The 27386-nt window shown below is 47.2% G+C and overlaps 1 protein-coding gene across 1 annotated transcript in view; it reads right to left on the bottom strand.

Annotated features, from left to right (window-relative positions):
* Positions 1–273: 273 nt before the first annotated feature.
* Positions 274–27386, bottom strand: part of PAPPA (pregnancy-associated plasma protein A, pappalysin 1) — a gene marked incomplete at its 5' end in the record, with an annotated part of 124314 nt that continues 97201 nt past the window's right edge. Inside the window, 5 exons of the mRNA XM_010023942.1 lie at positions 274–381; positions 11877–11975; positions 15842–15913; positions 22505–22614; positions 25230–25377. Coding sequence (XP_010022244.1) covers positions 274–381; positions 11877–11975; positions 15842–15913; positions 22505–22614; positions 25230–25377 — 537 coding nt within the window. The remainder of the gene's footprint in view (positions 382–11876; positions 11976–15841; positions 15914–22504; positions 22615–25229; positions 25378–27386) is intronic.

Raw genomic sequence — 27386 nt, 5'->3', positions numbered from 1 at the left:
ATGCTGTTTTGATACATGAAAAGTCTTCTCGACTTGACTCTTGGTTGTTTGTTTCTTGTCATCACTATTTAAGATATAGTTAATACATAAACCCCTACTTTTGAGTTCTCCTTGGACAAAAATTAAAGGCAGACTGGTTGAATTCTAAGGGTCCCTGGTGCAGAAATGCCATCCAGTTGAGCAGCTAAATGTTAAAAACGATACCAAAAGGGATGTGGTGTCTCTCCTAGCCTGCCTTGAGCAGTGTGGTCCTCCATTCCACGTCACTTGGCATTACCCAAGACTGAAGCCACGGAGGTCTTTCTGATTGTGCTCTTGGGCATTGGGGTCCCGGCAAGCACATTCTCCTTGTAGGTCACAGGACATAGGGAAGGGAGTAACCTGCGGAAAGAAACCAAAGACACAAAGACATGAAGGAGAGAATACACCTACAGCACCTTGGAGAGCAAATGAGACCTCTGGAGTGGTATCTTCAGAGATCAGCTGCAGCCTTCAACTATGTTATTTCTACAGTGATTTATTTTACTGTTGAGCTGGTGGTGCATTGAGGCCTCAGGTGAGCTACTCGTTCATAAGAAAAGCTGCAAGAAGTGTAAAGAAGAACCTGTTCAACTCATGCAGTTACTGGTCAGCAGATATTCCCTTAACAATTCATATCAAGCACATGAATGTAGCTGGCTGGGAAATGTGCGCTTCTTGGGCAACTCAGGGGCTTTTAGGGGTACTTACCACAGAGCTTGGATTCCATTACACCTCCAGCCTCCTCTGAAAAGCTATCCTTACCCCAAAGGCTATAAACACTAAATGACAGCAAAGATACAAACCCCTCATCTCCCGCGGCCAACTCAAATGTTCACCAAACACTACAGCAGGTCCCAACTCCAGCTTCCCAACTCCATGGCACTTCTGCTCAGCCTGGGGGTTCTGGTGAACCTCGGCCATAATGTTCCTGCTGCAGGGCATCATTTTGCCCTGTGGCTTGGGATGCTGCTTGGGTGCCAAGTCCATCTATGCATTTAAGTATGAATGTTCTTGGTTTCAATTCCTCAGGAACTGAACCAAACAATCAGTGAACTGAACTAAGCACATCAGTGAAGCTGCAGTCCAGCAGAGACTTCTCCAAATACCTGCTGTGCTTTAAGGTCAAGAAATGCAGCTAATGTGCATTGAGGAATGGCAAAGGAATGCAAGTAAGAGCCTTCTGCATGCATGATCTGTCATCTGTCTATGATCTCTCTGGAATGAGAAGGAACTGAAACAACAGCCTGCGGAGCCTGGCTAGTGGAGTTGATTTTGGCTTATTGCATCATAGCCTTTACATAAAGAAAAGGGGGTGGCAGTGGAACAGTGTCTCACTTGCCCTGAAGTGAATTCCCAAGAACTTCTCCCATCTGCACAGGCTGAGCAGTGACCTCATTCCTCTCCTTTACACCCCTTCCAAGGCAGTGCCACAACCTGTTCCAATGTTCCTGGCGAGGGCTGCAAGTGCGCGTTCCTTGGCTGTGCTGCCGCATGTTTGCTCTCTCTTTCATAAACACTTTTCTCCAGGCTATGAATCCCGAGTCTCCCTGTTACCTACGTATCATCAACAGCACATCTAGGAATGTAGAGCTAGCACCATGCGTGAGCACGGAGCTGTCATTTCCACCTAAACCTTCCATACGTGTCCCTGCATGTCCATCTCCAGCGTGCCTTTCTCCTGACGCACACAAGAACGGGATGGAGGGGTGTGGATCTTTATTTCACAACTGGGAACCCTAAGGCAGGGACATGCTGACAGAGATATTAGATAGCCAACGTTCATCACAAAATTAGGGTTTACAGAGCCTCCCCCCCTTGCTTTTGACTTCATTTCCAGAAGACCTGACCCTCCAGGTAGAACAGGGTGATGACTCTTATTCAAGCCATGGCCTTGGTGACTTATGAGCTAAATAACCAACCAGTGAATGATTTGAATCTACAATTGTGCGAATGTGGAGGTTGCAAAGAGAAGAGATAGTCCAAAAAGTTAAAAGCAAACGAATTGAAATAATTGAAAACTGAAGAAGTTTATAAACTGCAGAAAACAATAGGAGCTTAAGGGTCACTTCATCCAACTGCAGCCAGCCAGAGCAAGACTGTCTCATATCACAGCGTTATGAATATTCTTAGATAGGAAAACAGAGAAGTCTGCAAACAATGGGGCTTGGGGAGGAGGCTGAGGAGGGATTGTTTAATGACTGAATTAAAATATTGAAAGGAGAAAAGAAAAGATACATGAAGGAAACATTGACTTTTTCTGTTCAGTGTAGAAAGAAACATTTTGGTTTAGATTATCTGCTACCGTGCAGGTTTGACCTTTCCCTCCAAGACATATCAATAAAAAAGACTATTTCAGAGCAAAAATTATGTCTTGAAATAAAAACTTATTTCACTTAGAAAATACTCAAATAAAACCATTTAAATAAGTCTGGAGTTTTCCCCTGATTTTATTTTTTATCCTGAATCATGCAGTTCAATCTGGATTTGGCAATGATTTTGACTTAAAAAAATCCTCCTTTTTGTACAACAAAGCTACTGGTTGCAGGAGAAAGTTGGGAACCTGCTTCTTTCATTTTTCTTGATCAGGCTTTTTCCTCTTCCTGGCCTGGACTCACTGTGTTTGTCTTCAACAGCCTAACAAAGGTATTCAAAGCAGAGACAGGCTCACAGGGAAGGTGGATCTTGCACTGAGCATCAGCCAACCACACACCCAGCTCAGGCAATATTCAGTAAGGTGGCTGAAATTAGCCGTGACATCCTACTGCACTTTGTCTCTGTTGCTGTCCATGCACAAGGAGGCCAGTGAAATGTGTTGCAGGTATGAAGATCCCAGAAATGCTGGGACATGCTGGGACATTTCACTCATGGGAACATCAGAGACAAAAGGTAAAGCCCTGCGTGGCTGCATCTCCAAACTACGAGCTCACACTCCCCAAACCTACCCTGTGGGCTGTGCAGAAATAGTGGCCTTTGAAACCCGAACCGGCATGAGTTTGATGTTGCCTTGAAGAGATCTACTTTCTTCATCCTCTGTCCTTCCATTTCTCCTTGCAAGTCTCCCATTTCCCCCTTTTGATTTCTTACAGGTCACTGAAAAGTGAGTGCTCAGCACTGGAGCAACCAAAACAAAAGGTGCACACAAATCACTACTACATTGCCATTACATTGCAGCTGATTTCTGGTGAGAAGGAGCTACCAGAGAAGAAATGTCTTGCTGTGTGTTGTCCTCTAGAAACCCTCCAGTCTCCTAATACTGACATGGACAGAAGAGCAGAAGCTTTCTCTCTGGAGCAGATGAGAGCAGACAGTTTCATGGCTCAGCAGCAGTTCACAGCAGTGGGTAGCTCAAGTGTAAGAGGGTTCCTTCCTGATCAGATTATTCACTTTATGTCCCTTACAGAGCTTTTTTGTGCAATCTGAGTTTTACAGTGCTATTGTCCAGATAGATGAATTGTTTTGTCTTATGGCAGTGAGCTCCAGAGATCAGTTTTCTATTATGTGAAAAGGCAGAGATTTCTATGGGTAATGAGCACATCCACAGTCATATTAGACAAGAGAAAATTCTCCAAACACTTAGCAGTAATACAGGGTTTCCACTTTAAACAACATCTACAATACACGTTTGAGTTCCCCAGGGACCTGATTTCCATAGGTATTTAGGGCATCTAACCCCCACACAGCATCCACCAGGATTGCCACAAGTACCCAATTGAGAGAAACCATAAAACCCCTTAGAAGAAGGAGTGTCTCTTGCCTTGGGCTCACACCGTGATAGCCCTCTGGAGTACAGAGCCATGAATAAAGCTGCTGGATGTGCTAGGAATAATAAATGCTAAACCTTTATCTGAATGATAGCCCATTTAGGTGTGGAGCCCAGATCTACATACTCCAAGATGAAGTGCTGCTTTTCTTTTTAAATAGGTCTGTGAAAGCCCAACTCATTAACAGAATATATGACCTGTACTGATATTTCCAGAAATACCCATTGTAAAGCCAGTATTAAAGAATTGGCTCTTCTTCCTTCCTACGTTTCACCTACATCTATCTCCCCCCGTAGAAAACCTTGCTACTATTTAGGAGAGCAGGGAGAAAAAGCTAAAAATTAAACTTAGAGCCTGGCTTGGTCATTGATGAAGTAATGCAGGATATTGCCTCCTCAGACTAACTAAAATAGGTTGAAAAGACAAAACTGAAGAACACAGCTCCACATAACCACATGCAACCCCTACACACACACGTATCTCCTGGAGATGATCCAGAACAGAGCTGTGCATCAACAGCATTCGGGAATATGGGTCACCTGAACCACACTGGACCACAGACCCATCTATCTTCAACAGACACAACCTAAGTCATGTCTGTCACTGCAGGAGTGTGATGGAGCCTGAAGGAGCAATTGCAGCAGGTATAGGGTTGTGGCCCAGGCAGGACTAGCACAGGCACCAGGGCGATCTGAGACACCTCCACCTTGAGCAACACACCACCCATGTTGTGCAGCATATGAACCCACACTTCCACTCTCCACAAAGGAATGGGACCCCTAAGCATCCTCTCCAATGAGACTTTGGATAAAACCCAAGCTCCCTCTTGGAAACAGGGCTGCATTTGTCCTTGATGCTATGCTCCCAACTATGGGAACAAAGACAGTGATACAACAGACCAGTGCAGAACTAGGATCCAGGTCATGAACCGAGTGAGAGGCCACACAAATCTTCACTACATGGCACCTACCTGAAGAGGCTGGTGACATCCCAAGGCATATCCCAGATGAGAAAGGCCAGTCTGTAGGGAACTGGTGGGACTGTTGACAGGAGAAATCCCAGACAGGTACAGGGAGGGATGGGAAATAGTCCTGCAAAGGGTCAGAGCTCATCCCTCACAGAGGCTCATATCGGGCTGACCCCATCACAGCAGCACCAGGGCAGGCAGAATCAGACCCAGGGTGGGTTGGAGGCGAGGGGGAAGCAGGGGAGGAGGGCTGCGAAGTGTTGGGAAACAGCCTGTTGTTAGATTTCAGGCCTGAAGTGTTTGCAAAATGTCCCAGACAAGCCTAACAGGGAACCTGAAGGCCCCGCTGCAGACAGAAGCCCTGCGGGCGAGCGTGGCGTGCCGAGATAAGCGTGGCAGGCTGTGCCGAGTGCCGCAGCCCCGCGTCTCCCAAGACCCTCCCTGCTCAAACACCGAGGAGTGTTCTGTTCCCTGACAAGGCCCTTGTGGGACAAAAATGCATCTTGTGAGGGTCTTCTTGGTGGTTTTCAGCGCTGAGGTCACCAGGGCTGTTTGGAGATAACGGAACAAGAGCGAGCCCCCTTTTAACTCTGGGTGCTGGTATGCAGGTTCACACCTAGGGCATTGCTCTGGAGGGCCTGGGAAAGGCGAAGATGAAGCTCTCCTCTCCGGGCAGCACAAACAGTCTTGAAAGCTTGAACTTTAATTTGCTGCCCTGCCATAAACCAGGCTTCCACCCGTTGAAGCCAGCAAATGTGGTGGAACAAGACATAGCTCAGCTGAACCCAGCAGATCCTCCTCTATCTCTATCGGGTGTAAATTGGGAGCAGCCTCCCCAGAACTGGTGGAAGCAGGATGGCCCAAAGCCAGCAGGGATTCCCGGGAAAGCCCTGCCCGCACAGATCCCCGCATCCCTGCCTGCCCGCAGTGAGGGAGCCTGGGTGCCAAACCACACAGAGCTCAGTTGCTCAGCAATCAGCTGCGCTTCCTACCCTCATGCTACTGATTGTGCAAACATGAATGTAATTAGTCTAAATAATCACCCAAGATTTAATAGGAGCCAGACCACCCAGAGGCCAAATAACTGGCGGTGGTGCAGGGAAGGTTTGTTCGCTGGTGCTTGTAACACTTGCTAATGAAGTGAGGTCGGATAGCAAAGCAAACACCCTGCACCAGCACATCCCCTGGGAACGCTGTATGTTGTGGGAAGCCCCATGTCCTTTGAAGCCAAGAAAGTTCTCGCAGGATAGGCAACATGTGCTACTACTATCACTGCTTTTAATTTATTGCCGCCTGGAAAGTCTCCCTGAATGATTATGAAACCAATAGCTCTGAGCCCCAAAATAAGCTCCCATCCCAACCAACCATGACTGAAAACACTCCTCACATGGCAAATAGCTAGCCACCAAGGCTGTGACCAGCAGCTCATGGGGAACTGAGTTCACCCACAGGCCTGGGTGAACCAGTGTGCTTTATGCCTTCCAGAGGCATGAAGCAACACTCCACATTGCATCCTTCCTTCCTCTGTGCTCACCCACCAGTCATTGTATCTTGCCAAATAATTATAGAGCTGACAAACACACCCAGCTGGGGACATTCAAGTTTTCGGGAGTACCATTATGGCAGGATCATCAATTCTTCTGGATAAGCAGAATTTCCTCAGCCAAGGTAGTCACTTAGGCTGGTAATTGCACCAGCTGCATCAAAACCATGTTCTGCCTATGGAGCAAGATCTGAGATTCCCTAAGACAGGCCTGTGTTGCTGTTAGAAAGCTGGGAAAAGGTGCTTATATCTCCAAAATACCAAGAAGTGGTTATTTCTGTTCTTGGGATAAGAATGCAGCAGACACCCCTTTCTGAGGAGACAGGGACAGTCTTGGGAAATCCCAGCTGGAGCCAGCAGCAGCCCCTTAGTTCAAAGCTCCTTTCTTTAGGCCTTGAATTCTCGGCCATAAAGCCTCTGAAGAGGTTTTGATAACTTGCCTATCTTTTAGATAAGCAAAGCTTTGGATTAATCCCACACAGTCCTCTATCTACCGCAAGTCCTCATTTGTTTTCCGCTGAGGCACTTGCTGGTTTTCCTCTCCAAGGTGTTGGACAGAAATGTCAAGAGGCTGAAGGGGTGGGATGATTTTTCTTTCTCTTTTCTAAGTGCTATGGGGCAAAACAGTTGAGGGAAAACCTGAGTGATAACGGACTGAGACAGGTTTTTCTCATGGGAGCTGTAGGTTTACCCCTTACATGAGGAAAAGGGAAGGCAGAGAGGAAAGACAGATGAAAGTTCACCTTTCCAAATGGCTTAAGTTGGGGAGATTTTAAACCAGTAAAATTCCTGGGTTTAAATCTGTAGGGATCAAGCTGCAGAGTCTTTAAGGAAATCTGTGATCCGAGGCTGGAACAATGTACATAAGCAGGGCCTAAAGAGAGACATTTCCATTTCTGCAAGGCTTTTCTAGACAGCTTTGTCCACAGAAAACTTGTAAAAGGGAAGGGGAAGAGAAAAGAAGTGAAGGAAAACGGTGACTGGAGAGATTTCCTGAGACGAATCAGAAAGAAATAGCCATAGACTCTCTCCCTGCAACCACACACCCCAGGAGCTCCTTGCAGGCAGCTGCCAGCCCAGAGGCAGCCAGTTATGCCCAAGTTATTTATTTTTCCCACTTTAGCAGTGTCACGTACTTAATGTTTTAAAAAATAGTATCTTCTTTTATCTGTGGCAGGACACAAAGCAAGAAGCAGCTTCCTAGAGCAGCCAGGCAGAAGGGAGCTGGCAACCTGTGCTGGGTCAGGAGGGTAGGAAGATTAGAAGGAGATGGGATTTTGCTTTGTCCTTCACGGAAGACTTTATCCCCTCCAGATACACAACAGAAGCTTTCTCTCCCTTGGAGGTTGGCCGGCAATGGCCTTCCTGTCTCTCAAAGCTGCTCCTGGGTCATGCACAGGGCAAGCTGTGAGCAGCGCAGCCCAGTCCCCTGCCCCAACTGCAAACCCAGACACCGGCCCCGTGCTCCCCACCTGCCCCATGAGGCACTGCAGGACCCGTGCCTCTCTTCCTTGGGTGGCAGTTGTCCCTGCGCCAGCCCTGGCTCCCCTCCCGCTGCAGGGGGATGCTGATCAATTAGGGCCCAACAAATAATTAAGCTGATGAATGTCTCTTTTTCCTGCTTGCTGACTGCGGTTGCCTCCAATTTATGCCTAGAATATAAGTGAATTTATTCGCTGCCATTTGTAGCATTCAAAAGAGGGCTTTAATGATTTCTTTTAAGCTCCCTAGCCCAATTGTGAATAGCAAAGGGCAAATACTCATTATTCCCTATCTAAGCAGCAGTGCTGATTAGTTGGTGGTTTGTCAGATAAGTCACACCACTCTGTTCCCCTCTCGCTGCAGAAATGCACAAGGTCATTTGCTGCTAATGCTCAAATCCAAAGGGAAAATATGGCCTCCTGGAAGTCCCTGGTGCATTTTCAGGGCAACAAAACAGGAGCATGCAAAATCTCACATGAAATAAGAGGGCTCAGAATGAAAGTGAATATGGGTTGAATAATTTTGCTTTCACGCAGCCTGGTTCACAGCATTGTGTGCAGCTGAAAGTGCGTTTGGGAGGGTGGTGGGATTGCAGCGAAACTTAGTCTTGTCAGTTCGCGGACATTAAAGATCTGAAACCAGCTTTTACTTGACTGTTAACTCCTGAATCTTCACATGATGCAATGTTAATCTTCAGCCCTTTCCTAAAATAATGTGCGGAGTTGCTATGTTCTGTTTAAATGTGAACCATGTGTCACCTCAGCAATGGCTGCAACGGTGAAAAGATGATAAATCTCAAGCTTGTAAAATGTCCTGTGACATTTTGGGAGAAAAACAGGTGTTGCATAAATGTTAGACATTTATGGGTAAACTTGCAGGGGCTCTAAAAGACTGACACATCTGCCACATAGTATGTAACCCTGAAAGGAAAGGAGCAAAGCAGGCTCTTTCATGTGTCTCGTTCTTTCTACAACCGAATGAAAATACATCCTCATCTGGTATTGGAATTAAGAGAACTGGACTTGCCCCTCCCTACGTCTCCTCCAGGTTTTTGGCTTTTACACCCAATGTGTATTTTAAAACTGTGCCTTTTTAAGTAGGTGGCAAACTGTGCTGGAAGGATTTGGTATGCGGAGTATTTTTATTCAGCTCCCTTTTCTCTCACCTTTCATTGTTTTTCCCTTTGGAATATCTCCTGTAACACTCCACTCATAAACCTCTTCAAAGGGAGGGCTGTATTTGAACAGCCTGGCCTGAAATCTGGTCTCAGTCAAAGGCCTCAGACGGGAAAATCACTCGCAGAGTTGAGCCCCAGGGCTGCTGCCACAGGTGGCGGCGGCCGCTTTGCAGGCAGAGAGGTGCTACCTCTTCGTCTCCGACCCTGCTTGGGTTATTATTCCCCCCTTTACCCTATAAATGTAATAAACTAGGACTTAGCATTTTGGTTTTGGCACAGAAGGTCCGAGGAGAAGGTGGTTTTCTTGCTTTTTTTCACTTTGTTCAGCTCCTGGGATGTTGTTGGTGTTTTGGGAGAGAGATTTGGGAAGTTGAATGCATGCCGAGGAAGTGATGGGTCCTGTGGTTCAGCCCTCAACCCGCGTGATCTCTAGGATGGGTGTTTCTAAAGGCTGAACTAGGGTAACTCCAATTCCCCTGGTCACAAGGATACAGCTCTCAATGAAATCAGAGGAAGAAGACTTAAGTCTTACCTCCAAAACCTCCCTCTCTATGAGGAAATCCATCAGATGTGCGACCAGCTGCCTGTCTCTGAACCACTTGCCGTTCGCACTGGGCAGTTTAAGCACACAAACCAGTAACCAAGTGGGCTACAAAGTGCTTTCCCCCTCTTGGGTGGTCACTTGGTTTCTGTGTGGCAGCGAAGCAGGCAGATATTCTGAGAGTGACTCGCCTGGCTGGTAAGTGCTCACAACTGTACAGATCCCACTCTGTCTCAATTCCCTGCCCAGCAATAAATCATCCCAAACCTTAATCCTATCCCTCTCCCCATCAATTCGCCACTCACATCCCTTGTGTTTCAGTCCAATCCCCACCCTGGCAATACATTGTGCCCTTAGCTCCTGTCTTGATGGGGCTGGTTTGGGTCGGTCCCGTCCCAGCCACCTCAGTTCCATTCCTCTGGCACCTCTTTGAGATTTTTCATCCTCAAGCCTGGAGGCAGCGAGATAAAGTTTCCCAGGCAGGCTGTTGGAGGAGAAGACCTACGCCATGCTGAGCTACCAGGCACTTCCAACTCTGCCCTCCTAGCTGGTGGGCCTGTGAGGTCAGTGAGCAAGCTGAGCTTGCCCTTGGGCTGCTCCTCCCAAGGAGGCAGAAAAGCAGCCAGAGATGGGAATCCCTTCTTGGAGATGACACTGAAGACAATTTGCTGCCTGTCACCCTGCTCATCTCTGCAGCGGTGGATTCAGCAGGGAGCCCTGTACAGTGTCTCCGTGCCCTACTCCATCCCTGGGGAACAGAGAAGTTCACCTGCCTCTGCTTCCCTCCCAGCATGTGGCTTGAAAAAGAAACACAGCAATACAGGGGAAATATGTCCCAAAAGGTGCATTTAGGAAAACTACTTCTTCCCCAGTGGAGAAATGAACTCCTTCCATTTGCCAGCATGTGTCCACTTCCCTTTCCAGGTGTTCCCAGAGGGGACAGAGATAGCCCACAAAGCTCTGCTGGTAAGAGATCTTTGGTGGAACCAAGGAAAAGAAGCTTCTGACCAAAGCTGTCTTAGAAAGGACTGTTCCCTGCAGGGAGGTCTTCTTTCCCACAGCTGTGGTAGAGAGGACCTTCTTCCTCAAATGAGTGAAATGAATGATGTCTGCTGAGCCCAAGCTCCCTCAAGTTTTGGAATTTTATCCATATATATCAGATACTTCACACAGCTGGATCATCACTCTGATCTACACTCAAGTCTTGAAGACAAAGTAAAAATCTCACATGTCAGAAGCTAAAATTTTCTTTCCTTTCTTTGGGAAACAAGTTTAAAATCTATCCTGGTTATAAAACACACGAAATGTTGTACTGCTTCAGACTACAGGTTCCATTGCTTCAGTCACTGTCTCTAACAGTAGCCAGAAGTGGGTGTTAAAGAAGCACAAAAGTGTAAGATACATGGAGGGATCCTTCCCCAGGCTACAAACTGCATCCAGATAACAGTGTTTAATGGCCACTGAAGGAGGTAACCTCCACAAATATACCTGTTCTCTTTTTGATTTCAAATATATTTTTGTTCTTAGTAACTCCATGGCAATTCATCCCATCGTTCAAATACACATTGGCCAAACAAGAAATCTCTTTCATTTGCTTAGATCCTGCTCCCAGGTATTACCAGTTCAACACCTCTTTGCCCTGTGATAAGAAACAGTGGGTTTTATTTTCCTCCCTGCATTAAATGTTTTTATGAATCTCTGCTACTCACCATGCCCACTGTCTCTTCTGAAAGGGCAGCAGGACCTGTTCTATGTGGTCTCTGTTTGCGCAGAAGATATTTCACATCTCAGCCCTGCTGCCCTGCTCCACACCATTCTCTGTCTCACTCTGTCCTTTAGGAGATGGGATGGTCAGCAGAGAGCCATGTGCATGTGGGTACATACAGATCAAAGTACAGACCTTCAGTGATGCTTTCATTTTGATATCTGTTCATTTCCTAGTGACTCCTAACCTTTAGTTTCCATTTTGAGCATTGAGGGTGGATAGCAGGACAGGCAAATGTACCCTTGTCAGTGTTGCTGTGTGAAGGGCTCCTGAGCAGTAGGTGCAGCTTTGCTGATGGACAAGTGCCAGGGTTTTGGAGGGAGCCAGACTTTGCCTATAGAGAAGCTAAGGTTTGTTTGCAGTAAGAACAAATGAATACCACTATTTCAGAACCTGCCTTGCACAAGTATAAGGTGGGTTATGATGAGAAACGCACATGCATATCACAAGAGGATTTCAAAATGAACCAAGAACCCAGTGCCTATGGTGAGCTGATGTCTGGACTGAAGGTCCTTCTGAGACCTTGGATCGCCTTTGTTCTAGAAAAAATAATTCTTTTCCAAGCACAAAGCAGCACTCAGGAAGGAATTCCCAATGAAAAGAGGAAGGGCAGCCCTACCTTTTTGGTCTTGACTGTTGAGGCGCAGCAGTCCCCACCATCGTAGTTGCAGAAGGCTCGGTTGTTGATGGAGTCACAGTAGTTGTCCCCCATGAAAGGCTGAAAAGGAAAAAGCAGAAAGAGGCTGAGAGCATGGACATGAATAAATCCTGCAACAATATGTCAGAAGGAAAACAAGCAACTTGAAGGAGCCATGTAGTTTGTAACATTACCAACTGCCCTGAAAAGCAATAGAGAATTATTTCCCTCTCCCTTCAAAGCAGACAGAGAAAAAAAAAAGGACACTAGATGGAAGGGAAATGAGCCCTTGTTGGCTTTTCACATCCCACATAAGATGATGCTTCAGGAATATTAATGTGACTAGGCCCAGAGACAGCATCAAGGCATCTATAATTGCGGCACTTTTTGATAATGTTAAGCTAACCTTCCAAAACTATGTGGGATAGGAAGAAGGTTATGTATAGCAGCAAAACTGGCTTGCTTTTAATAGCTGTACTTTCCACCACAGTTCTCCTAACTATGCAACATGTGTCAGCAATGAGGGCACAAAACATATCACAGAGAGAAATGGCAGTGGTCTGATCTCAGCACAGGGACCATGTGTTCTCATTCTCTGACCAGCAGTAACCCAGTGTGACCTTGGCCATGACACGTCATCTTCCACTGCTCCACAGCTTAGAGCTGGGATAATGGCCATTATTCAGAGGGACGTTGCGGAAAGCTATTAAGTAAAATTCATAAATCACCTTGGAAAAGAAAATGTGGTCACTAGTCTGTGCAATGTGACACTAGTCTATGTGCTGCACAGGACGTGAATCACAATCATAGTTGTAACGGAAAGGCTTGAAGGCCTTTTGGTCAGCAAGTACAGAAGTCTTTCCTGGAAGTCAAAACTGTGCCTGATGCTCAAAAAGGCCCTTGCCAGGTATGAGAATCCCAGGAAGCAATGAAAGCTCAGAGAAATGGGTGCTCAGCAGAGAGCACAGTTGTATCTGTAATACGTCTTACACGCACTGGCTCATGGGGCCATTCCCATTTTATCTGCTCTTTGGAAAATTCATTTATTCTGCAGTGAGAAAAGCACACCAGGGACTTTTCCTACAAGAAGGCATCATTGCCGAGCAGGTGGGGAGCCTTGTGGAGGCTTTCTGGGAGGATTTTGCAGTAATTGCAGTACCAAAGTCTCCGGGATGATAGATGCCTGAAGAACAAGCCATGAGAGCTCACTGTGCTCTCCCCAGACAGACCCATGGCTGTGCTCATCAGCAGGGAAATGGACCTTATGCAGTGGTGTAAATGCATGCTATTGCTGCTCATGTTTTGCACGTTTAAATATTTCTATTGGGGTATAGCAAATCTGGCCAACGATGGACCACAACAGGACTGCCAGGAGGGGACAGACTCATTGCATGTCACTTGTTTAGCTACACGCAAATACTACAAATGCTGACCAAGAACTCAGAGTTACAAGGTGAAGCTCCTATCCCTGTAACCCAGCTTAACTCCACTGTGACTTCCACAGAGATTGACTTCTTTATACAGGCAAAGACTTTGACTTGCAGATGTCCTTCCAATTTAATTTATATGCTAAGAGTTAAAAAGGCATTATTTATAAGTAAATGGAGATATATTTTTATGCCAAACTGGTCATAGTCAAAAATACTAACTTTGTCCAACCTCCCAGGAAATTGTGTAGGTTTCTTCATGTTTCCCTTAGATTGCCTGGCTCTGTCTGCTTGTCAAGAAAGGCTTGACTTTATTTTTCCATGCCTATATCCTACACCTATGAACACTGGAAAATCAGTAAAAGAAATATGTGGAAAAAATTGCCTTTCACTTGCACTGGCACAGAGCAAGGCGAGTCAGTCCTTTGGAGGAGAAGAATGGGACAAATAGCATCTACTCTGCTGTGGGACCAAAATCCTCATTTGGGAGACCTTGGAGGCCTGGCTGTGGAGGGTGAAGTCTCTACAGGGCTTCATGCATATCAAAGTGCTCCTGTACTTTTGGAGGACTATACAGATAGTCCAGAGGGGCTAGTTTTCTACTGAAACAACCCAAGTAGCTGCCGGGGAGTACGGGGCTGACTCAAAAACCTCTATTCCTGCCACTAGGGAGCGACAAAAAATCACATTGCAGCAGCAGTCTGGGTTACCACTGTGACCACCAAGAGTAAAGTAATGCCCCGCTTACAGCCTTCTATTCAGGGAACCCTTCCTAATGCTGAGGATATTAATACATTAGGGATTGTATCAGCTTAATGGCCCAGTATAATTGACCTACTGGCTTATTAGTCCCTGTTTCCATAGTCATGAAAAAAGGCTTGGTGAATATGGCATCTCAATGCCAGCGAACAAGCTCTGGACCATTCGTGGCTCCTGGAAGCATCAGGCTCTAAAAATGATGCTAGAAGCCATTATCAATTGTCTGGGCAAAGCCTTCCAAGATGATAGATTGCGATGCAGTGACACTGCTGAATGAATGATGAAAAGAAGAAAGTTCCTATTGATGTAGTGAGGTCTGGCAATTAACAATGATGGAAGGGAAGAAAATGCTGAGAAAAAGCATGTCAGTAATAATGGCTTCTGGTAAATTATTACATCATTGCAAATTTTGCCTCAGTAACAACTATCCTTAACCAGCAGGAGAATGGATACCCAGTGGTGCATCAGCACCTGAATGGCATTTCTTAATGGTTGCTGGATGTTATTTTAGCTCTCTTTGGAGAATAGGGGCGCCTAGCCAGCCTGCATGAATGCAATGCGTGAGATGGCTTATGACATTCAAAGCACTGACAGCAGAATGCTTTTCATTTAGGGAACAACTCGACAGAAACTATTACACTGTTGGAGAGTTATTACCCTCTTGGGCCCAACATTTGTATGCAAAGGAAACCTGTCTTTCACTTCAAGACAAATCACGTCGCCCAGCAATGTGGTCTAGAGTTTCGTGTCACATTTAGGAATTCTGTGCCATGTTCTGCCACTCCAGGCAAATAACTTTAAAGTGCTTGTAAAATTGGGTTACTGGGTGCTGAGAGCACAGTTAGTGCTGCAGACAGCCAGGAGGTGTGAGGTTAAGACACAGCTCTTCCACTGCCCATGGAACTGAAGCAGCCATCTACCCCTCTGCCTGTGAGGTACCCCACTTCTGAAACGAGCATGAAGCTTCCCAGCCTCACAGAAGCACAAGGGGGGTTGGAACTAGATGAACTTAAGGTCCTTTCCAACCCTAACTCTTCTATGATTCAACTTCTTGACATGGGTGAGATACTCAAGGGCTGGCATGATGGAAACTGCAGGAGCACCATGACCCAGGGAGAGATGCTCTAGCCCTGTTTAACCACTGGAAGCATCTTAACACTTCTCGGACTTTTTGTTACCAGCAGAAACAACATCCTTCAAAATAACCGCTTTTTTCAAATGACAGAAAAGACTCTCGAAATGTATCACAGCTCAAATGTAACTGCATTTTCCTGGGGTTTTTTCTGGTTCAGATGGAAGTGCACAGTGGAGGGATGTGTGATTCACTCACTATCTACCCAGTGGTATCATCTCTTCCTCTGGCTTTCCTGAAGTTTATCTGCACACACCAATGCTCAAAGCCTAAATGGGCTTGGGAAGCATTAGCCCTTTAATGGGATGTCAAAATCAAGGAAAAACATCTGAAGGTTTTTGCAACTTCCCAGAAATTCCCTGATCCTGGGTAATTTTGATGGTCTACCAATGTTGTTGAGCTCCTTGATCATTTAAATCCCATGAGAGCCACCCAACCATCGGCTCTAGGAAAACCACCAATTTCACCACTGAGTGTACAAACTAACGCAGGCAACCACAGTCTGACATAGTCAGGGCAAAAGCCTGTTTGTCCCACTTGAAAACCAGCATTTAGAGCCCATGTGTCTGCAGTGATGGTTACCAGAACGTTTGGTAACATGGACCACCCGAGCTAACATGAAAGCTCACCTCGCAGCCTTTGACACAATGAATCAGGGAAGGGTGAGGGTACCACTTGAGTCCCGCTGTGCAGACAACGCTCTGGAGGGAAGAAGAAAAATACCCAACAGGTTAAGACAAAGAAATCAGTGTACAGAAAGTCAGTGTGCTGGCTCCTATGGCTCTCCTGTACTTAACCAATGAAGTTCAGTTCCTAACACCTCTTGTGTTCTCAGGACCTGGCTGTCCTCCAGGTATTTACAAGAAGTGTTGGACTTGACACTTGCAATAACAGAACATTTGAGATTAAAATAATATTTAAGGTTCTCCGAAAATGTCATGTCCAATATTTCACTCATGGTGGGGGAATGTGGCAGGGAAAGGCAAAGGCACAGGTCCACTGTCTTGCTCTTGGGTAGGGGGGGGATTTCTTTGGATTCTTTGGTGCTGCAAAGCCTTGCTCTCTTTCACCCACCAGACCCGTGCTTCCTGAAGATGGAAACAGCTGAAGGTCAACTTTCAGATACATTTTCGCACCATCTTAAATAAAAGCACCTCCCACTACACACCTTCAGAATAACTCCCAGATAGGACAGCATCATCTGCTACATTTCATGAGCTTTTTCATTCCTGTATAAACTCTGTTTACAGATTTTCTAGAGGAAGAAAGTTGGAGTGTTTAGTTTGGGGTTGAAATGATGACCAACGTACTCAATGACTACACACCTGGGAAGCCACTGTTTGCCTTTCAACATAGAAAATGAGATTTTAAGAGTGGATGAAAAGTTTGGGGTGACAGGGATGGTGGTTCTATACCATGGAGGTCTGGGAGATAGAACTCCCATCCACTCATCAGGACATCATCACAGGCTCATTTTGAGTTATCATCCATGGGTGGAACACTACAGTGTCCACTTGGGCAAGATGAACACATAGGTGCTCACCCAAAGCCAGGGGTCAGGGTTGGATGGAGGCCTGGGGAAGGAAAGGGATTAACATTTGGGAAGACCTGACGCACAAGCCATCCCTTCCCCTGTTTATTTGAGGGCTAATTTAATCCATCTGCAGGGGAACCTCAGCATGTTTTTACAGTTTCTGTCATTTGAGGCTTACCTGGCGTGGGTTAGAGAAAGGACTTTTATACTATCTGACTGGGGCTGTTTATCTTTCCGATGCTCTCGGATTTTCCACTATTAGTCAAACCCGGCTTGCCCCACCTGCCTCACAACAGGGCCCGTCTGTGTGAGCGGAGAAGCGGCCAGGAATGGGGGGAGGATGTTGTTTATCCCTCGGGAAGCAGGCTGCAAGGTGCGGGGGCCCTGCGGTGTCAGACCTTCCCCCAGCACACTCTGACAGACAGCTGGAGATTTCCAGGCTGTTGCCTGCCACAAATGGTGAGGGGTTTAGTCTGATTTTTTTCTCTGCTTCTGTTTATTACACTTCACAGGGAAAAGAAAGGAAACTTTTCTAGGCTTCAAAATAAACAAGGCGAGTCAACAGGCTGGGAGGGGGGAAGAGTAAAGGAAGCAGTTCAAGAACATTTGAAACCAGGAATTAAAACAAAGTAGAAAAACTCAGGCGGTTGCCTCCCGTATTCAAGGACAGGCAGACAATGCGTAGAAGTGCACTTCCAAAGAGCATCTCACATTCCCCTGGTAAGAAGCATCAATGTTTACAGAACCTCTTAATATGTGTGAATGTGTGTGAGCATGTGGAGCTAACAAAAGGAGCTGGATAGCCCTGAAACAGGCTCTGAAGAGAGGCAGTTTCCAGCAGTTCCTCACAGAAGAGGCACTGACTACTTTCCAGACCCTCCCAGTATTAAAAACCCAGCACCTTCTCTTAAAGGAATGAATGGAAGGTGAAGTCTCTGCTAGGACAGTGCTCTCCTCGGAGCTTTCGCTTAAGATCATCCTTAATCCCAACAGCTGCACAGCCCTAGGCTGTACATCCTCCGGGGAATGTGAATGCAGCCTCAGGTCTCTCTCCGTAAGTAGGAAAGCCAACTGACCTCATGCTAGATTAACCACTGGTCAGTGGGACATTCACACTGCTCTTCAGTCGTATCTGCCTGCAGCTTAGTCCCAGTTACTTTGCCTTCTCCTTGGATGATACTTTACTAATGGAGATGTTAGAGCTGAATTCAATCATGCTAACTTCATGCTAATTCATGGAGCTGGAAGCAGAGTACTCTCAGGGAAGGGCCATGGTCCTGGCTTCTCTTGCTGGTTTTCCAAACCCTGAATTCCCTGTTTGTACCCTCAATTTGCTTCTGTGGTATGTGCAGTGCAACAGGATGGGAGAAAGTGTGGGTAGAGGGAGAGAGTGGGCTGGAAAACTAACAAATTGGGGATGACTAGGGTTGTCGGGCACTGTTCCTGCCTCTTGCAGTGCAAACAGGCACACAAGGTGCAATAGGGTGCTGGATGGGGCAACTGAGACAAATAAACGTATCCAGAGCAAGCAATGAAGGGTACAGGTTTTGCTCCTGAGGGGCACGACCAGGATCTGGTGGCATCAGTGCACACAGAAAGGAAGGTGGTCTCACAAGGCCAACAAGGGATGCAGTAAGAGATGGATGGAAAGACCACATCCGACACATACCAGGCAGTGCATGGGGGATAAAGCCCATCTGGCCACTTCCTCTGCCAGTCCCATCCCTTCCCCTTGCTGCCACTGTGGTGACATCTGCTGCCCTCATGGCCCCAGCTCCCCTCATGCATCGGCTTCTGCAGCTCTGCAGCTGCATCTGCCACACTGTGCAGTCAGGTCTATTGACTTTGGTCGTGTCCCCATCCCAGAAACACCATCCAGCCACATCTGCGGTTTGCTGGCTGTGACTCCATCTGCTCCGAGGGGAGAGGAAGCCAGGATGCGCTCCCACAGTAGGTAACAAAGAGCCAAGAAAGCAAATCAAGCTGTCATTTACTCCTTGTGAGGGAAGACCTAGTGCCTCCGGTCACAGCACTTCCCTCCCATGGTGGGACTAACACAATGATGTCAACCATTTGTGGGCTGTGAAGGGGATTAGGTTTCCCCAAGAGAGGCTGGTGGAGAGCTCTCCTCCACCTTAGATGGGTCAAGTGTCCCCCAGGGCTTATGCACAGTGACTGGTATCTACTGGTCACAGCTAACTCTCTGCTCAGCCACTAAATGAACATGACAACTGTGTGGCAGTGGTGAGGGGATCAGCTACTGCTGCCAAGAGAGAGAGGAGACATAGAGCTTTGTGGTTGTTTCCTCCTGTAGCTCCAGACAGGGTGGGAACTCTTGACATCCCAGGCACTAAGCTGCCAAAGTAAGTCATTCCACCGCTCCATGACTCAGTTTCCCTGCCTGCAAAATGAGCCCAACGCTCACAGAAAGGGGAGAGGGAAAGGAAGGAGGAAAACTGCAAAGCTTAAATGAATAGAGGAGTATTTATGGAGAATTCCTACTAATGACTTATGGACATCCAGAAATCCCAGGGCTTGCAGTGCATATGGGAAGACACATCATCAGCAGTAGTGCAGCACCCCAGGAGTGTGGAGAGGCCATGGCCACACTTAGCCCTGCTGGTAGGCAGAGCTGGGGCATGTCAACCCTTTGCAGGTCATCCCAGGTGCACACATGCTTGTGCAGTGTTTGGCTCAGCACAAAGGCAAGGACCCAAATTCAGACAACCTAAGAAATTAGATGTCTGCCCTGTTCCTTTGCAGTCAGTGGGAAAGAACTGTCAAGTTGTCTTTGTGAGATATTTCCCTTTTTTCTCTCCACTGCCTGCACAGTCAGTCTTGGCAGCTCTATCTATAGGTGTCTTCAACAGCTCACTGCCCCTCAGTAAATGGGAAATCATGGGAACAGCAGTGATTGCTCTGAACACGGCCCACAGCAGAACCACAAGATTTCAGGTGGTTCTTTTGTCCTTGCTGAAAGCACTGATTGAGAAGACACTGCCAACTTACACTGATTTCAGCAAACTGCTTAAGATCCAACAAAGCAACTCAGCCTAAACCAATTCTGACAAAAAGAGTCATATGAGTTTGTCAGACGTCCATTGCAATGAAATATTTGTTGTTGTTGTTCCTTTGAGAGGACATTTAATTTCTGATTTTTTTTTTTGTCATTTTCATTAAACAAAAAGTTTTCAAAAGTCCTTGGAAATGAACTGCCACATTCTGTTCAAACCAGTATGTTTTTTCCTCCCATTTTTTGGTTCACTAAAAAATCACAACAACAAACCAGGCCCTTTGATTAAGGAGAAAACATTTTGTTTCTTCATCTGACACAACTTCAAGTGAACCGAAAAATCAAGTGATTTGCACAGCTCTAATCTAAACAGCCCCCAGAGGAGGAACGGTTCCTTTTTCCCTATTTGCTTCCATAACATCTATTGCTTGAGCAGCTACACATAGATGCTGTTCTTTTTCCTTGCTGGCTCTCCCTGGGTGTTATCTGTGCCTGTCCTCTCAAAGGTAAGCTCCACAGGTCGGTCCTACCTTAATCTGCTTCTCATTTGTACATTACTTGTGCCTGAAATTAAGTCACTAGAAGTGTTTCCTTTGTGTCACTCATGTACTTGGAGACCCACAAAGACTTGCCGTGTAAATGCAACCAGCTGCTCCCTTGACTCATATGACACAGCAGCAAGCTGTCACTGACCATAAACAGGGACACCTATTATTAATGGTATATAACACACTGCCATGGGGACCTTCCCCTAAGGCATCCCAGTCCTGTCTCTCCACGGGGTGTCCCCGGTCCCACCAGCAGCAGCATTTCCCCCATGAGGTACCACTCTCTGTGGGTGACATCCCCTTATCTGGAGAGTTGAAGAAGATGGATGATGTACAGCTACGAAAAAAATCCCTTCTATCATGTCTCAGCACCATCTCACTTGACTCGTAAAGGCTCCCCTCCATCTTCCAACACAAGTTTTCAACCTGAAATCCCACCCTCTAGTTACAAAATATTTGTGGGGTGAGACTTATCTCTGCTCACAGCCTAAAGCTCTTGCAAGATCCTCACCACCAGGGCAGGAAAAGGTCTTATTTATCACTGTACTCTTGGAAAGCATGATTTCTCCTCCATCCCTCATTCCCCTCATCTCCCCCTTTACTACTCTGTTTTCCCTGCTGCCTAATGAGCCCTCCAGAGACCTGCAGGTATAAAACTCGTTACAGCTCCCTCTGCGCACCCGCATCAATAAACGAGGGAGCACAGCAGAGAACAGGAGGGAAGCTGTCACTTTATTTCACCATGAATTACAAAACCACTTTAAAGTCAAGCACTCGGGAAAGGACCGGTGAGAAATGGTCCCAAATACAGAGATAGGGGTTTTCTTTATGCTTCATGCCAGAAACTTGGCAAAGCCTAGGCTTAGGCGATAATATAATCTCATCATCTGGAGTGAATGGTAAGCTGGGAAGGACACTGCAAACTTGGTTTGTTCTCTGGACTTTGGTTCCCCACTGCTTTCCAGGATTTATTCTATTGCTCTGTGTGAAACAGGGAAGTATAAAGTGGTGATTTTTCAGAGCAGCTCACCATCCACAGCCAAGGCCAGATTTCAAAAATCCCAAACCCTGGGTACATATTTAGGCATGTAGAGAAGCAAATAGACTGTCAAAGCTGATCAGAACATGCTGGGGCTGTGCTGGCTGCTTGTTCTCCTCCTAAATGGAGAGTTCCAGTGTGTAAAACAGATTCCTGCAAAGCCAGGGCCAAGTATATAAAAGTCAGTAAGTGTTTAAGCATCACCAGCAATCTGCATCCTGGTGACACAGGGTGTGCTGGTGTCTTCTGACATGCACTTGAGCATGTCCAGATAAACATCTACACCATGCAGGCACAAGTGCTGGTTACACGCATTTTGAAGTATGAGGGCACATTTGTGTAGATGGCAGGAAGGGGGTTTAGGAGGAGGTAGATGAGTGTGTCCCCCAGTGTCTCCCTCCAGTATCCAAGTGTCTCCCACTGGTATCCAAGTATAGGCATGAAACCAAGCAGGTCTTCGCTGCAGGTAGCCTGTGCATATAGGGTGAGCGTGTATGCAAGGCGCTGTGCATGGTGTACATGTCCCCATCAGGGCAGACCTGGAGGACACACAGGATGGTGTGCCATGAGTGGTTAATGCTGCCTGAGCATTTGCTGCAGGCAGGAGGAAGAAGTGGTGACCTCTGGAAGGGGCTGTGCTGAGCAGGCATCTCTTGCATGTGGGCGAAGGGGTGGGGGGAAGGACTCAGCCAGCTCTGCTGGTTCAGGAAATGAAATACTCTCTGTATCAGCTTCTTTTGTCATCCAAAAGCAGTGCAGAAAAATCCAGCCCTGCCACCCAAAGAATGCAAAATACTGAACAGGAGGAAGAAAATAAAACCTGGCCAGTGCCCTTTCTCTGTCTGTTTTCCTGTGTCATGAATCATGTTTCCAGATCAGACCCATTGTAGGTGCCAGGTGGATGTGAGCACACTGATGTGGGGCTTTTACCTTGAACTGACTTTCACTTGGAAATCACAGAGGGAAAGCAACTTGGAGAGGAAGCCATCACATTACCCAAACGACATGTAAAGACACAACAAAAATCAGGTACTCTTTTCTGAAGGGCAGAATTCCCCATGTATTCCTCTCACTGAATGAACCACAGGTAATGCTGTTCACTCCCTGCACATCAACACGCAACAAGGGATGTAGGTAGTGAAATTGCCAGGCACTGACCTTCACTCTTTGAGGGTTCATCCAGTGCTGGATGTCTTGCACGGTCTCGTTCACACGCAGGAGGATGGGCTCGTGACTGTGATCCAGACATGAGGTGGTACACTCCGTGCCTGCAGGAAACACAACAAGGATAAAGCTAAGGGATAAAGCAAGCAGATTCTGACCCTTTCAGCATCCCTCCAGCTGAAGGACAGGATTACAGCTCGTTTTTCCTAAATTGCAATTAGCAGTCAACCAGAACTATCACATATCTTCTAGGCACACATGAAATGCTGAGTACAGCCCTGCACCTCAGCAGATCGTGGGGGTGGCAGATATTCCAAGGCCTTTATGTATAAGCTGCATATCTCTGGCTATTAACTCCAAGAGGGGGGTCAGGTTTTGCACTTTCAGATCATCAAGGAAACGTGAAGGTTTTTCCATTTCAACTGCTCTTTCAAGCAATGGGATTGATTAAGCAGAGGCCGTTGAACTCACCTCACCTATGACATGACAAAACCTGACCGTCTGATCTGTCACATTTACAGACCTTCAATAATAATCTTGCAGAGGATGCCCAAGCCTAACGATATTGCAGGCGAGCTAGCACCTAAGTTCACAGTCGATAAGAAGTACGTGGAGAGGTAATGATGGCTTTGTTCACACATAAACCTGCTTTTTCTCTGATTAACTGTCATGCCCAGTGGGAATCCTGTCCCTTCTTTATTAAAACGTGCTGCGATATTCTACAGCAATATCCCAGAGCCCTGTGGTGACACAACCGTAAGCCCTAGTGTGTTGGACCATTACCATTTCCCCCCTGGAAAATCACTCCTGAATGGCACAGCTGCTGCAAACATGTCATTAGGATTTCTGCACTCCAATCAGCACTGGGGGAGGAATTAATCTCCACATTGGTTCGGAGAGCTGAACCTTTGGCTCAACACACACCTCAGCCTGGAAGGGCAGATTAGGTGTCTGAGGAAGTACTGAAGGTGTGTGGGACTCATAGTGACCATGACTGGATGCTATTATTTTCCCCACCTGCTTCTGCCTTCTCATATACTCCCACATGAAGGAGTCACTGGGAGCAGAGCAGACCTGGGCTGTTGAGCCAGGAAGATGGGGAGGACTTGGGGTTTGTTTTGCTTTCCCAGTACGCATGATAGTGGCTCCATGGACCCACTGGAGGAGGCCCATTGACACCAGCCCCATTGCAAGTGAGTAGCAGGAGAACACCTTCTCAGAAGGACATCGATCAGGCTTCCAAAAATACAAGGAAGAGAAGGAAAACCCAACAACCTGATCCCAAAAGGTGGTGCTGGGCGAGCCTAACCAAGTGTGTGGTACGTCTCCATCTGCTGAGGATAAGAGCCAATGGCTGCTGTGCCCTCACTGAGCTCTTCCTCCTTCTCCAGCAAGCGCCACACTCTTATGGAGGATATGGCCCATGAGTCCCTCACTTCCACGACAGCTGTGTGGTCCCATCCCAGAATCAGGCCCACCAGACCTTGCATACGTTGGACTGGTACCTCCTGACAGCTACCCTTGGAAGAGGACTGAACGCTGTCAGGCACCCACTGGGTGGGTAGCTGTAGACCCTCCTGCTCCCAGCACCGAGATGCTCTCCTCCAAAGGAGGAATTGGTGTTTCTCTCCTTGGAAAATCCTGGCCAGGTTGGAGGTAACCTCGTCTCAAGGGTAAAACACCCCTCCACATTAAGAGTTGGGGCAGGAGGCTCGCCGCTCGCTCTCCCACCACGCTCCTTACACTCTCGGAAAGGAGCAGGTCGGAATTGTTTTGATATATGATCTGTAATTGGCATCATTACAGAGCAGTGATCTCATCCAGGTCGTGTTCTCCTCCCCAGGGAGGGAACACAAGCAGGCTCATGGTCCCTTCGCATGGCTGTGATATAATGAGGGAGCCGTGCAAGGAGGAAATGTCTCCAAGTTCAAAGGGACAGGCAGAGGGAGGAGGTGGCTGGCAGGGGCTGGGAGAGGGGCTGCAGGAAGGGGCCTCTGAGGTCTGTGTGGGTTACAGCCCTTACAGCACGGAGACCTCAAAAACAGGGGCTGAAAATACAATGTGGTGTGTACAATTCAGTGTGGAGTCTTATCCCTCCCTCTGCTTGGGTGACACAAAGCAAAGCTGAGTGCAGGAAGTCATGACCCCTTGCAGGATGACCAGGCATCCCAGAAGGAAGGGGGAAAACATGCTCTCACAACAGCTCCTAAATAATTGTCATACCAAAAGGGATGCTCAGCTGGAGCATCCCTTCTTTCTGGAGAGACCTGAATTATCCTGGTGCTGCACTGCCCTGCCAGCCTTTCAGCCTCTGGGGTGTGCATGTGTGTGTGCGTGTGCGTGGTTGAAGGAGGGGAACATGAGCAAATGCAGGTACTGTCTCAGTCTGTATTTTGAGGACTGGATGTGTCTCTGGCATGGACTGGCCAGCTGGCTGACCATTAAAACCAGCTGGCCAAGAAAGGACACGATGAAACTGGAAGCACTGCAAGGAGCCAGCAATCATGTTAACATGATGCCTGGCCTCTCAAAGCTTCATGTTTCCTAAAAGGAGTTCCCTGAAAAGCCTCCCGTAGCAGCCTCTCACTCAGGCAACAGGTCCACAGGACTGCAAGCTCCTTCTTTCCTCCCTCTCACTCCCATCCCCTTCATTGTCTCCTATCCCTGTGCTCCCTGCTCCCTCCTGAGCTGCATCCCGCGGGAGCTGGAGCTCACAAACCTATGCCGTAGCCACCGGCGCACTGAAGCTTCAGGTGGCTGTTGAGCTGTGTGGGCAGCGTGCACTGGCCCTGCATCTCCTTGCAGAGATGAAAGGAGCCACTCCAGGTGCCATCCTTCCGGCAGTGAATCACGTTGCTTCCACGGCCCTGGAATGAGAGGAGATAACGTGGATGGTCACAAAAACAGTAGCAAGGACAGGCTGAGAAGTGAGAAGCAGGCAGAACTGAGCCAGGAGCAAAGTTCTGCTGGATCTCAAAGAGTCCCTGGTTGGAAATGTCAGTGCTGGGGGACGAGAAGGAGTTTTCTTCCAAAGAGTAAAAGAAGGAAACCTGCACTGCATACAAACACAAACCTCTTCTGTGCAATGCAATGTCTTTACAAGGCCCTTGCAAGGTCTCTAGCTTAAAATAGGCCCACTCTAGTTGTGATAAAGGTGCATTCACCCCATTTGCCTTCTTTCTTGTTGAGAGGTTTGTGTTGAATGCAGACAACCTTTTCCCTCTTCCCATTTTCTAACTGGTTGCATCATCTTTGTCTTGAAAATGAAAGAATCCCCAATGGCCACCTGAAGGAGGAAGGAAAGCGGGACATGAGCAGGGATGCTTAGCAGGGCAGAACGTGCTCTTTAGAGCTTGGCTGCCTGAGTGACAGTGAGAGAAGAGTCTGAGACAGACACGCACAGAGGCAGGTGGAAGGGAGAAAAAAAAATCCTCTGGTGCGGGAATGGGCAAGGAATACAATATGACATTTCTCTTATAGAAAAGATTCTCTCTGTGATACTGAAGAATGAATACCAAAGTCCGAGGGGAAATATCATGCCCTTTAGAAACAACAAAGGAGTGCACAGGCAATCTTTTGTCAGATCTATCCTCATGGCATTGGGGATTTCTGCACAAGCTATTCTGCAGGATCTGCGAGCACAACTGCCATGGGATAATGTGGGACACTCAACAGGAGGATGTCTGGTGTGGCACCAAACCTCCCACGGAGGCCTTGCTGGGTGGGAGAACCATGCAGGATCTCTGCTTCTCCTCGCCCATTTTATGTCAGGAATGTTGCCTGCAACCTACCCACCCTGCTCTTGGAAATTGTGCTTGGTATCTGGGGATCCTTCAGTGTTCTGTCTATGCTGGGATCCCAGCAGGGCTGCTGAACTCTTCATAGGAGCTCTTCCCTATGTCCCACACCCATTGCTGCACAGGGATCTGCACAAGCCCCTGGAACATGCATGGAGGATTGAGCAGCTTTCAATGCTAGTCTTGTCCTTAATATCCTAATGCTTTCTTTGCTCAGATTTGCTGATGAACACAGTGTTTGGTGAGATGCAAAGTGGTCTCATTGGCAGACTACTGCGTGGGACCTGCTTCCCCTTCTCTAGACATCTGGCCATTGCCAGCAGTAATAAGAAAATCATATGAAAGGATAATGGACCAGATGGACTCAGGGTGTGATCCAGCCTGGTGGTTCTCACCTAAGGGCCAGTTTGGCAGAGACTGATTAATTTAGATCTGACTGTTCATATGATTTGTGCACCATATTCTGCAATGGAAGACCCTTGCCCTGGGTGCCAGGAGAGGTACCTGCTTAAATGACCATTACGTTGCTGGTGATTAAGAGACGCCATATGTACAGCTGAGTAATGATCTTTCAGCACAGTGACAAATTCAGGAAGAGATTGCTAAGTGATAACGGAGCACAATTTGCTGGGGTAGCAAGCATGGTGCACTTCCATTGCAATCTGCATGCCAGAGTTCAAGTGTGGTTTTTCAAGGTGAGCCATGAAACCTGATTTATGTTCCTGGAGTTGGCTGTGTTTAAAGGTACTATTGTACAGTTTCTGCAACACTCTGAGATCCCAGGATATCTATTGCTATAGTAACATCCTGTCCATCATTCCCTGACCTGCAAAATCTCTTGTGAAAATCCCTGCTGGGTTTCTTACTTGGAAGCAACGTGCATTATCACCTTATATAGCTGAGAGAGACTTAGTGGGGTTTAATCCTTAAATAATTAACACCTCTCAAGTGGTTCTGGTTTGTGCCAGGAGCCCTCCCTCTTTCTGTAGTCTATTTTCTGGGATATCTGGAAATACCTTTCTCTGCAAATCCCTTTCTCAAGATGTTATCTGCTCCTCTGCTCAAGGTGCTTTCCCAGC

The sequence above is a fragment of the Nestor notabilis genome, unplaced genomic scaffold (genome assembly GCF_000696875.1).
Source record: "Nestor notabilis isolate BGI_N333 unplaced genomic scaffold, ASM69687v1 scaffold7311, whole genome shotgun sequence".
Lineage (NCBI taxonomy): Eukaryota > Metazoa > Chordata > Aves > Psittaciformes > Psittacidae > Nestor > Nestor notabilis.
The sequence above is the reverse complement of the archived record's forward strand: the minus strand, read 5'-3'. Positions and strand labels throughout refer to the sequence as shown.